This window comes from Notothenia rossii, assembly GCF_949606895.1.
Source record: "Notothenia rossii genome assembly, chromosome: 11".
Classification (NCBI taxonomy): domain Eukaryota; kingdom Metazoa; phylum Chordata; class Actinopteri; order Perciformes; family Nototheniidae; genus Notothenia; species Notothenia rossii.
Window position 1 is genome coordinate 31,121,136 of NC_136910.1, and position 13,403 is coordinate 31,134,538.

General features: G+C 41.5%; 2 protein-coding genes across 4 annotated transcripts in view; one reads left to right on the forward strand and one right to left on the reverse strand.

The window, feature by feature from the left end:
* Positions 1-13,403, reverse strand: part of LOC307025292 (uncharacterized protein) — a gene marked incomplete at its 3' end in the record, with an annotated part of 71,646 nt that overhangs the window by 25,452 nt on the left and 32,791 nt on the right. The window lies entirely within an intron of this gene.
* LOC307025434 (zinc finger MYM-type protein 1-like) lies at positions 1,405-9,862 on the forward strand (the record flags this gene model as incomplete). Of its 3 annotated transcripts, XM_079660101.1 has the most annotated exons (6): positions 1,405-2,829; positions 3,237-3,314; positions 3,533-3,631; positions 3,866-4,020; positions 8,775-8,834; positions 9,780-9,862. In XM_079660101.1, the coding sequence occupies exons 1-6, from the start codon at positions 2,739-2,741 to the stop codon at positions 9,816-9,818; spliced, it is 522 nt and encodes a 173-aa protein (XP_079516227.1). In that variant the 5' UTR covers positions 1,405-2,738. The 3 variants fall into 3 exon arrangements, with proteins under 3 accessions (XP_079516227.1, XP_079516228.1, XP_079516226.1); XM_079660102.1 differs by lacking the exons at positions 8,775-8,834; positions 9,780-9,862 and adding an exon at positions 8,163-8,758; XM_079660100.1 differs by lacking the exons at positions 8,775-8,834; positions 9,780-9,862 and having other exon boundaries at positions 2,726-2,829; positions 3,866-5,067.

The following is a 13,403-nucleotide window of genomic DNA, read 5'->3' on the forward strand; positions in this document are numbered from 1 at the left end:
AAGACGAGAGAGAGAGAGAGAGGGAGAGAGAGAGAGAGAAAGGCTGTAGGTCTGTGAAGAGGAGAGAGGGAGAGAGAGAGACGCTGTAGATCGTCTGTAAAGAGGAGGGGGAGAGAGGCTGTAGAGAGAGAGAGAGATGTGTGTGAAAGGTGATGTTAAGCAAAAGAGGTTCCTAACCCCTACTAAGGAGAAAACTGGAATTGTAATTGCAAGTTAGTTGTGTGTAATTCTGTTTATTTCATACTGGCTACAATCAATGTATATGACAATCTAAATAATTTACTTTCACAGGCATCAGCAAATTCCGTGTGTCCCGGGTGCGTCTATCGTTATTCCAACCCAGTTTAGATTTAACCACGCCCACTTCCGCATTACGCAAGGATCGACGTAGCTCTACGCGATAGCGTCATAGACACGGCACACCTGCGAAATCTGAATCTGACAAGCAAAATACCGTCCTTATAAACGCTGCATAATATACAATATAATAGTGCTTCTTTGTCAATATGACTGACGACCACACTTATGCAGTGCTGAGGTAATGTTAACACCCGCGAAATCTGAATAAACGCTGCATAATATACAATACAATAGTGCTTCTTAATGTTAACACCCGCGAAATCTGAATCTGACAAGCAAAATACCGTCCTTATAAACGCTGCATAATATACAATATAATAGTGCTTCTTTGTCAATATGACTGACGACCACACTTATGCAGTGCTGAGGTAATGTTAATTCATCATTTAATATTAATTCCTGATGGATATAAGAGGGATACATTAGCAAACATCTGTATATATAGCCTATATATAATGTTTCGTTTTTTTGTTTGTCATGTAACATGTTAACGTTTATTTAATATTTTATAGACATTTATAATATGTTATAAATGTCTATTTTAACATTAATAACATATTAACGTTTTGCCATGTAAAAATGAAATGTTGGGACATTTATAAAAATGTATTCCTTTAAATAAAAGTGCTTTCCAGAGGTGTAAGAAGTGATAAGATCTTGTACTTGAGTAAAGGTACAAGACGAGATCATTCCAATCATGGCACATGTGTGTAAGTAACAAGTATGCTGTATAATCTGCAACAACTGTCAGGCGGTGTTATTGATTATCTTTGCAAAAGAGCCCCCACCAATATTGATTTTGAAAAATATCTTTGAATTGAAATATGGGAGCAAAAACAAAAGGGTAGAATTGATCATACCATATTATGTTATTATTGCAACTATTATTATTAATTATTATAATAATTATTAATTATTATATTGTGTTGTTTTGTTTATATATATATATATGTATGTGTGTGTGTACAAATTAATTAATATAAAGTGTATATATGTGAGTGTGTGTGTATAAATGAATGAATACATCTGTGTGTATAAATGAATAAATACACGTGTGAGTACATATAAGTGTGTGTTTATATATATATGTTTATAAATGAATAAATGTGTGTATATATATATATATAAGATAGTATCATTAAATAATGCTGTGTGTGTATAAATGAATGAATACATCTGTGTGTATAAATGAATAAATACACGTGTGAGTACATATAAGTGTGTGTTTATATATATATATATATGTTTATAAATGAATAAATGTGTGTTTTTATATATATATATATATATATATAAAATAGTATCATTAAATAATGCTGTCAGATAAATGAAGTAGGCTACACAGTAATAGTCAAGCTTATATTCAATATTCTGCACTTACACCAGCTGAGATGATAAAACACCAGTAATACAATCTCAGGACTCTGGATCGTTTACTTTCAGTCAACAAATACTTTGGAAAGACAAAAAACAACTATTCAATATCCTGCTTTACACCGCGGCCGCTATAACTGCCGAAGATGAAGTCTATGACACTAAAGCTACGTTCTTGCGTAATGCGGAAGTGGGAGTGGTTAAATCTAAACTGGGTTGGAATAACGATAGACGCGTCCCGGGTGGCTCAATATTATGCTGAGACTGCTGAGGCTCGCCCTGAGAGAAGAGGTGGTGCACGGCACAGTGAGGAGCAGGCAAGGAGAAGGCAACTCATTGCTGAGCACGTCAAGTCCTTTACCTGCAGGGCCAGCCATTATGGGCGGAGAGGAGCACCAGGCCGCAAGTATCTCCCCAGTGACCTGAATGTGCGCAAGATGCATGAGCTCTTTGAGGCTCAGAACCATGCTCAGACCAGCTACTCCCTCTATTATTCAGTGTTCTCCAAGGATTTCAATCTTGGCTTTGGTCACCCAGCCACAGATGCATGCGCTGATTGTGCCAAGTACAAGCTCAGGATTGCAGATCCAAACCTAGCTGAGACAGAGAAGAGGATGGAATCTGCATCATTCATCTTGCATCGCCGCCGGTCTTTTATGAGCTGTTAGAAGGGCCGGCCCGCCGCACTGGCGTCATACATTTTCGCCTAGGGCGCTGAACTGTAGAGGGAGCGCAGGGGTGCAGTCCAGATTTAAAAAATTTTTTTTTTTTAATAGGCCTATGTATATTTTTTTATTTTTGGAGGCGCCCCCCAGATTCCTTTTTTTTTAGGCGCCGCTCAGATCAGGATTCATTAGTTTTTTTGAGAATATGAAAAATAAAACGTAGGGGCGCCCCAACACTGCACCACCCCTCTCTATGTTTTCTTTGGTTCTGTCCACTTGTGTTTCGCGTGTCGCACGCGCTCGCGTTTTGAACGAGAATTAGAACTTCACTGTCACAACATGAAGCGGGGCAACCCCAAAAAAAAGCCGTCTGGGGCGCATTGGAAAAGGCGAAGAAAGGGAGAGGAGGAAAAACTCCAGGAAAACAGAGGTATGTCTGATGACTGTTTGTGTTTATTGGCATTTTTCAAGCAACGGTATAAAGCTAGCTAGCTAACGTTAGCTAATGATAGCAGCTGATATATTGTGATAGAAGCTAGCAGATGAGTTGCTTTACCATCTAGCTTGATAGCTCTTTTTACACCAACTGCACTGTGTGATTTTTCTTGTATTATTTATATATATTTATTATTATTAAAGCTATCTATTTTTGTTCCATCTGTAGCTTACAAATGGTAATGGACACAAAATAAGTCTGCTAAATCATTAACTAGCTAGGTTATCACTTAAAAAATTTTTTTTGCATATTTGGACACAGGAAATTATGTCAGCTAGTCTGAACTGCTCAGTATTATTGCAGATAGATACCTACTACATTATTCTCTGTGTAATCTCCAGGTGCATTGTTAAAATATCTGGGTAATCCCACTCCCACCACTGCACAACCTGAGTCTACTGCATCACTGCCTGTAGCAGGTGAGTTCAGTCAAGTTTTTTGTGATATTGCCTGTTGAGTTTATTAGGGTTGTGGGTAGTTCATACACATGTTCACACCTGGAAGCTTCCCAGCACAGTACCAGAGTTTTCTAGTTTATTATTGCACATTACAATAGCACCTATATTACTTATAATGTACATGTTAATGTAAAACAGTGGGTGTCTGACTGTATCCATGCATGTTTGACTGTCTGCAGGTGAAAACGTATCACTACTACCTGTCTCAAGTGAACCTGCTGCTACACAATCTGCAGGAGAGACATTGGTCCCGAATACCACAACACAGTCTGCAGCACGTGAGTCCAGTTTATTATTGCACATTACAATAGCACTTCTCTTACTAATAATGTACATGTTAATGTAATACACACAAACACGCACACACACACACACACACACACACACACACACACACACACACACACACACACACACACACACACACACACACACACACACACACACACACACACACACACACACACACACACACACTCTGACTGTATCCATGCATGTTTGACTGTCTGCAGGTGAAAACGTATCACTACCTGTCCCAAGTGAACCTGCTGCTACACAATCTGCAGGGGAAACATTGATCCCGAGTACCACAACACAGTCTGCAGCACGTGACGCCACAAAGGCAGCAGCTGTTGACCCTGCCGACTGGCCATCCATGTCTGATAAGGTAAGAACAGAGTTTGTGAGCAGAGGACCCTATCAGGCAAAACCACACTTCATTTTTCCAAAAAGACAGGATGGGAGAAGCTGCCACCACCAATACTTTTATAGAAAACTGGTAAATGGGGAAAGAATCAAGAGAAGCTGGCTATTGTACTCACAGAAAAACGACAGCCTTTACTGTTTTTGCTGCAAGCTGTTCTCCCAGAAGGAATACAAATTAATCAGTGCAGGACTAAATGACTGGAAAAATTGCCACCAATTACTGAAAACACACGAGAACACTCCAGAACATACTAAACACATGGAATCATGGAAAGAGTTAGATTTTCGATTACAAAAGGGGCAAACTATTGATAGGACTGAGATGGCGCTTACAGACATAGAAAGGAAGAGATGGCGTGAGGTGGTAACAAGGTTGGTCGCCATCATTCAATCATTAGCTGAGAGAAACATGGGCCTCAGGGGAACATGTGACACACTCAACAAACCCAACAATGGCAACTTCCTTAAAGAAGTGGAGCTGATGGCAATATTTGACCCTGTAATGAAAGAACACGTTGCTAAAGTCAAAAGGGGTGCATGCCCACTCATTGAATGTATCGGTGAGAGAATAAGTGTCCAAATGATTGAAGAAATTAAGAAGGCTAAATATTATTCCATCATTCTGGACTGCACACCTGACATTAGCCACACAGAGCAGTTATCAGTCATCTTAAGGATTTTTACAATGCAGGAGATGCCACAAGTTAAGGAACACTTCATGGGGTTCCTTGTCGCTGAGGAATCAACTAGCGAGAGTTTGTCATCCCTCATCCTGGACAGGCTCCAAGAACTGAACATCCCCTTTGAGGACTGTAGGGGACAGTCTTATGACAATGGTGCCGATATGCAAGGGAAAAACAAAGGAGTTCAGGCCAGGTTACTTGAACTAAACCCGAGGGCACTATTCGTGCCATGTGGCGCACACACTCTCAATCTGGTGTTAGCTGATGCAGCGAAAAGCTCCCTAGATGCCACTGGATACTTTGGCTACCTCCAAAAGCTTTTTTAATTGTTTTCAGCATCCACAAAGCGTTGGGACATTTTGAAGAGCCATGTCACCACTACCTTGAAATCATGGTTTGAAACCAGGTGGGAGAGCCGGGTCAACAGTGTGGAAGCTGTGCGATATCAGGCTCAACATGTTCGAGATGCACTTTTGGAGGTGAGGGACAAGGCCACTGACATAATGATCAAAATAGAGGCACAGTCTTTGGCTGACGAAGTGGGGTCCTACCGCTTCTCCATTTGCACTGTGGTGTGGTACGACATCCTCAGTAAAGTCAAACAGGTCAGTAAGGTCATGCAGTCTGTGTTAATGCAACTTGACATCGCAGTTGACCTCCTGAGAAAGACAAAGGCCACCCTGGAAGACTACAGAGCCACTGGATTTGCCTCTGCTCAGATCAGTGCTAAAGACATGTGTTAGGACATGGATGTGGATGCTGTCCTCAATGAGAAGAGGCTGAGGTCAACCAAGAAGCAGTTCTCTTATGAATCACCTGATGAGCCAATGGCCAATGCCCTAAAAAAGATGGAAGTTACATTTTTCAACAGGGTGGTTGATGTTTGCATCACTTCCCTCAATGAGCATTTTGAACACCTGGAAGAAGTTCAGACAAAGTTTGGGGTGCTTGTCAACGTCCCCGAACTGCCCAGAAACGAGCTGACAAAGCAGTGTCAAACACTGAGCAACACCCTGAGCTCTGGCGGACAGTCAGACATAGATGGAAAAGAGTTGGCACTGGAGCTGATGAACTTTCCAACTCTCCTCTCACCCACAATGACCACCCTGGAACTGTTGGTGTTCTTGGAAAGGAAGAACCTGAGGGAGGTTTATCCTAATATCTGGGTGGCCCTCAGGATCGCAGTCACTATGCCAGTGACAGTGGCTTCAGCAGAAAGAAGCTTCTCAAAGCTGAAGTTAATTAAAACCTACCTGAGGTCTACAATGGTCCAAGAACGCCTCAGTGGACTTGCCATCATCAGCATTAACAGTGATGTTTCTCGTCAGCTGTCATATGAGGATGTTATTGATGACTTTGCAGCAAAGAAGTCAAGACGAGTGCAATTCTGAGTGTTTAAGTCAAACAAGTCAGTAAGGTATTTATTTATTATTACAATATGTGTGTTCAAAAACAGAAATGTAATTGTTCTTTTTTTGTATAAATCGTTTTTATGTATTTGTTAATATTTTTTCAGTTATTTTATTTTATTTATTTATTATTACAATACGTGTGTTCTTAAGTGTTCTTTAAAATATTTCTATAACTCCTTCTGTGGAAGCTACTTGTTTATTAAAAGATGTTTGTTGAATTATAACTAAAGCAAGTGTGGTTTTTGTATTTGTGTGTAGGGTGGGGGGGTTGGTGTTTTCAATGTATACTATAGGACAGTAAACCAAAAATATCGTTTAAAAACTGGAGAGATAAAAATATGAATACATAAATGAATGTTAACTAGGTCAAATAAGTGCCCCCGGACCCCCCTAGAGGATGTGACGTCCATCCCCCAATTCAAACATGTTCATACAATACTGAATACATTTGAAGCCTTTTTGCCTATGTCAATAAGTTTCTGTTTTTGTAGTGTATTCGTCTTTTGTAGAGATTTTTAATGTATTCTTTATATATTCTATGGGGGGGGGGGGGGGGGGGGGGGGGGGGGGCGCCAGCTAAAATCTCGCCTAGGGCTGCAAATTGTCTAGAGCCGGCCCTGCCTGTTAGGCAGGGTTGCCGAAGGTCATGTGACCCTCTGTTTTGACATGATGCAAAACATGGTCCTTCCAAAAACCCCAATAGGACAGGCCTATTACTCGCGGCATGTATCTGTACCTGTTTGGTGTGGTTGTGCACCACGGAGAGAACAGTTACCAGGCAAAAGATGATGTCCATCTGTATGTGTAGCAGGAGAATGAGGGTAGCAAAGACAGCAATATGATTGCTTCTGCGCTGAGTGACTGCCTCAAGCTTCGACTTCAGGACAAAGTCGGCAGATCCAGGGGGCTTTGGCTGTTCAGCGACTCTTGTTTTGGGCAGAACAAGAACATTAGCATGGTGTCCATGCTGATGGAACTTCGACAGCTTTTTTCCAACCTTAGCATAGAGCACACCTTTCCAGTAAGGGGCCACAGTTATCTCCCTGCAGACCGAGTCTTTGGCAGAATTGAGCAGAAGATCCGGAAAATGGACACAATTCTGCTACCACAGGAATACCATGCCATCCTGCAGCAATTCGGCCATGTTCGCGTTTATGGCAAAGACTGGGAGGCGTTTGATTATAGGTCAACCGCAAAAGTGTGTGTTAAGGCTCAGAGGAGCTTTAAAATCAGTGAAGCGTGCATGCTTGACTTGAGTATAAAGACGTCTTACAATGGGGAGTATTGTTTCAATAGTGTATTAAAGCGGGGCAAGCGGTGGGCTGACCTGAAGCATGAGTTACTTCCAAAGCAGACTTCTGTGAAGGCTTTTTATGATGATGCACTGTATCAGGTGACTGACAATGCAGGCCAGAGTGATGAAGATGCAGAGTGATCACACACACACACACACACACACACACACACACACACACACACACACACACACACACACACACACACACACACACACACACACACACACACACACACACACACACACACACACACACACACACACACACACAATGTCTCTCTCTCTCACACACTCAAAGCACATCTCACACACACACACTATGTGATTTGTTTTATGTATAGTGGACAATGGTCCTACTTTTTACGGATTCGACACTTTACTGAATGCCTTATTGAATGTATTACTGAATGACTTGCCTATTGAATATCGTTATCATTACTTTTTACGGGTTTGACACTTTACTGAATGCCTTATTGAATGTATTACTGAATGACTTGCCTATTGAATATCGTTATCATTACTATCATTACTTTTTACAGGTTCAACACTTTACTGAATGCCTTATTGAATGTATTACTGAATGACTTGCCTAATGAATATCGTTATCATTACTTTTTACGGGTTCGACACTTTACTGAATGCCTTATTGAATGTATTACTGAATGACTTGCCTATTGAATATCGTTATCATTACTATCATTACTTTTTACAGGTTCGGCACTGAATGACTATTGGCCTAAATGTGTTACTAAATGATTTGAATGTATTTTTAACATTGTTGTAATAGAAAATAAATAAACCATCAATTTAAAAAAATGGATGGATTTACAGCGTTTTGAAAAAAATGGATGGATTTATAGCGTTTTGAAAAATAAAAAACATTGATTTAATCAACAATATTGTTGTTTGATTTAATAATCAATGTTCAATATGTTCAGACTGAGCCAACAAACCATTTTAACAGGATACATTTAATATTAACAAAATGTGTGGGTCTAGGTAAAAAATGTCATTTTCCTGAAAACTATTAAAATGGATGTTTAGCGTTTTGGAAAAGAACTCCTCTTATGTTTTACTGAGTGCTGATAGGCAATTTCCATCCCAGTATTCAGTTAACTATTTATTTTCTGTGCACATTACATAGACTAGCTAATATTCTACCGACTGCTTGAGACTTTGAGTCTTCAAAATGTCCAATGTCACAGACTGGGACTTACTTTAGAGTCAGTTGTATTTACATTCATTATGACTTGTTATGATTCAATGTGAAAGAGTATACTGCTCAATAAATAATGATCACTTCACCACCTCTCTTGACATCTAGGCGCTTGAGAGTGAGTCAGAGGCAGAACACAGGGACAGTGGAGAGAGGTCCGTTGCTGAGGTGAGTGATGAAAGGGAAATGACAGTTTAGAGTCAACTGTGATGTGGAATCTCATCCTAGAATTTTAAGGAAATCAGTGGGGATATTGAACAGGAAACATTTCAGTCAAGGGGCATCATATGACCAATATAGACAGAAGAGCAACATTTATTTGAACATTTAAGTCAATGATACCATTCCTAGGTGAACTTAACATCTGTATGGAGTCAGATCAGTCCCAATATTAATAAATGCTCACAGAAGGATTCACAAATGTATTTTGTGAGTTATATATAAATAACTCTCCACAACGATATCTCTCAATGCACTCAAAAAATGGGCATTTAAATGGGCATTTAAACTGCTTTTTATTAATTCAAAGACGGCTCTGAATTAATAATCAAATATGTTTACTTTCTTTACCACTGGATGTAATAACAAAATGTACCCATCATTTTCCTCATGCTAGTATAGCCACATAAAAGTATCAAACCACCAGGAAATCTATTTATTTTTTTCGTGGGGGGGATCCCCAAACCCCCCGTTAAAAATGTCCCCCCCACATTCAGGATGCTTCCTACGCCCATGATTGTACACCACCGCATCTTTTCTGTAATTAAATGCTGCTAGCTTTTATAAGCTTCCCTTGACTCTTTTCAGTCTGTCCTGCTCTCAGGGTTCAATAATTACTAACACTAGTCCGCAGCAGCGAGCCCCGCAACTTCCCGCCAACACGGCACCCAGACCCCATGCAGCATTCTCATCTGTTTGTCATTACTGGTGTCATTTTCTGGTTGCTAACAAACGCCATTGTAACACATAATCACTGATGTTCCGCTGTAACGGTGGAGGACTGTTGTGACTCGGCAGATATGTTAGGTTTAGTTATGTTTTTACTCTAGTTTTGTGTTTTGATCTTGTCACTTCCTGTTTTTATTTTGAAAGTAATCTTTCCTCTCATTCCAGATCCCACATTTCCTGCCTTTGTGTGTTTCCTGCCCGTGAGATTGCTTGGCCCTGCCCTGATTGTTTTCACCTGTGCCCATCCCCCTCACCTATATACAGGACTGTCTCAGAAAATTAGAATATTGTGAGAAAGTTCTTTATTTTCTGTAATGCAATTAAAAAAACAAAAATGTCATACATTCTGGATTCATTACAAATCAACTGAAATATTGCAAGCCTTTTATTATTTTAATATTGCTGATTATGGCATACAGCTTAAGAAAACTCAAATATCCTATCTCTAAATATTAGAATATCATGAAAAAGTATACTAGTAGGGTGTTCAACGAATCACTTGAATCGTCTAATTAACTCGAAACACCTGCAAGGGTTTCCTGAGCCTTGAAAAACACTCAGCTTGGTTCAGTAAACTAAATCACAAGTATGGGGAAGACTGCTGATCTGACTGCTGTCCAGAGGACCGTCATTGACACCCTCCATCAGGAGGGTAAGACACAAAAAGAAATTTCTCAAAGAGCAAGCTGTTCACAGAGTGCAGTTTCAAAGCACATCCACAAAAAGTCTGTTGGAAGGGGGAAATGTGGCAGGAAACGCTGCACAACCAAGAGAGATGACCGCAGCCTTAACAGCATTGTGAAGAAGAGTCGCTTCCAGAATTTGGGGGAGCTTCAAAGACAGTGGACTGAAGCTGGAGTCCAGGTATCAAAAGTCACTGTTCACAGACGTGTCCGGGAAATGGGCTACAATAGCCGTATTCCCATGGTCAAGCCACTTCTGAACTCAAGACAACGGAAGAGGCGTCTGACTTGGGCTAAGGAAAAGAAGCACTGGACAGTTGCACAGTGGTCCAAAGTCCTCTTTTCAGACGAAAGCAAGTTTTGTATTTCATTTGGAAGTCAAGGCGCCAGAGTCTGGAGAAAGGCTGGAGAGGAGCAAAATCCAAGTTGCTTGAAATCCAGTGTGAAGTTCCCACAGTCAGCGATGGTTTGGGGAGCCATGTCAGCTGCTGGTGTTGGTCCACTGTGTTTCATCAAGCCCAGAGTAAATGCAGCTGTGTACCAAGAGATTTTAGAGCACTACATGCTTCCGTCTGCTGAAAAGCTCTATGGAGATGAGGAATTCATTTTCCAGCATGATCTGGCACCTGCCCACAGTGCCAAAACCACCAGTAACTGGTGTACTGACCATGGCATTACTGTCCTCGATTGGCCTGCAAATTCCCCTGACCTGAACCCCATAGAGAATATGTGGGGTATTGTGAAGAAGAAGCTGAAAGACACCAGACCCAACAATGCTAATGAGCTAAAGGCCGCTATTGAAGCATCCTGGGCATCCATAACACCTCAGCAATGCCACAGGCTGATTGCCTCCATGCCACGCCGCATTGATGCAGTAATCCGTGCAAAAGGATTCCCAACCAAGTACTGAGTGCATTAATGGACATTTTCAAATGTTTGATTGTGTTTTGCTGTTATAAATCTTTTTTTTTTACTTGGTCTGAGGAACTATTCTAATTTTTTGAGATAGGATTTTTGAGTTTTCTTAAGCTGTATGCCATAATCAGCAATATTAAAATAATAAAAGGCTTGCAATATTTCAGTTGATTTGTAATGAATCCAGAATGTATGACATTTTTGTTTTTTTAATTGCATTACAGAAAATAAAGAACTTTATCACAATATTCTAATTTTCTGAGACAGTCCTGTATAGCCCTGGTGTTTCTTTGTTCCTTTGTCAGTTCGTTATGTTTCATGTCGTGAGATACCTACCTTGAGATTTAGACCTTTTGCCAAGTGAGTTTTTATGTTGCTGTACAACTTAGCTTTGGCTATTTAACTACTTTCTATTTTTTAAAAGTACGATTTAAGTTTTGTTATTAAAGAACATTCTATTTTTGGACAACTGTCTTTGAGTCATGCTTTTGGGTCCTACGTCCTGTGTCTCGGTCCATAACAGTACGAACTGACCAAAATATGGACTCAGCGGATTTGAGACAGTGAAGATAGCTCAAGGATCGAGACTACACCAGCATGAGGAGCAGCTGGGCCATCAACCTGGGGGTGAGGGACCTGACTGGCCGTCAGGAAAATGTTCAAGCCTCCGTCAATACTCAGGTGAATCACCTTGCCGAACAGCTGCACCGTGTCCTCGCTCACCTGGAAGCTGGTTCATCCCCTCAGCCTCCTGCTGTTGCTTACACACCAAGTGCTCCAGCTGACCATGTGCCACTCCATGCTCCACCGCCTCGTCTGGCATCTCCAGAGCGATTCTCCGGAGATTCCGGGGACTGTCGCCCTTTCATTGTTCATTGTGATTTCCATTATAAATATTCACCTGCCTGTAATTCTCTGGATGTATTTACAGACACTCTCACCAAGGTGTTTAATCGCACGGCTCCTGGAAGGGAGGCAGCCAGAGCACTGATGCAGATTAATCAGAGCCAGCGCAGAGTATCGGACTATGCCATTGAGTTCAGGACCCTTGCAGCAGATAGTGGCTGGAATTCGTCAGCACTGCTCGACGTCTTTAGTCTTCCATTAAGGACCAGTTAATACCTTTGGACCTCCCAGAAGACTTGGATTCTGTCATTGCACTGGCAGTTCGAATAGATAAAAGACTGGCCGAAAGACAAAAAGAAAGGTTCAAGAATGTGGCACGTCTGCCTCGACACCAAGGGGACACACCAAGCCATCGTCCCGCCTGGAGACCTCCTGCCGATACTCCTCCTGGGAGAAGAGTGCTCCCTAGTGTCTCAGAGGAGCCCATGCAGTTGGGTCGGGCAAAGTTGACTCCGGAGGAACGTCTTCAGCGCATTTAGGAGGGCAGGTGTTTTTACTGTGGGGAACAGGGGCACCTCGTGGCTTCTTGTACAGTAAAATATTGGGCTCATCAGGGACAAGGAGGACCCTGGTGAGCCGACTGTCGTCTGGATTCCCTCCTCGTACGTTGACACAGGTACAAGTAAAATTAGACAGACGTGTTTTAACTCAGGGGGTTCTCATAGACTCTGGTGCAGATGAAAGTTTAATGGATTGGGGGTTGGCCAAGAAGTGGAACTGTGTGGTAATTCCTTTGAACCAACCGTTAAAGGCCTCTGCTCTGGATGGTCGGTTATTGTTCACCGTTACCCATTGTACTATGCCCATTGAAATAACCGTAAATGCAACACATACTGAACACATGACTTTCCATTTATTTGACTCTGCTCAGCATCCACTTATTCTTGGTTACCCATGGTTAGTGAAGCACAACCCACACATAGACTGGAGATCTGGGAGAGTTAAGGGATGGGGAGAGGACTGCAAGCATTTCTGTTTGAGAGACAATAATACTGGTGACAACACTCCCCATGCTAGAAGGATTGAGACCCAAGCTGTTGTTCAGATTGCATGTACAGAAATGACTGAGGCTATCCAAGTACAGGAGCAAGATTTCCCTGACAAGTCCAAGGTGCCCAGTTGCTATTGGGACCTGAAGGAAGTTTTTAGTAAAGCCCGAGCCACTGCCCTGCCACCACATAGGCCTAATGACTGTGCTATAAACTTGGTACCTGGCTCCCCCATTCCCAAGGGTCGCCTCTACTCTCTTTCCGGACCTGAAAGGGAGGCCAAGAACAATTATATT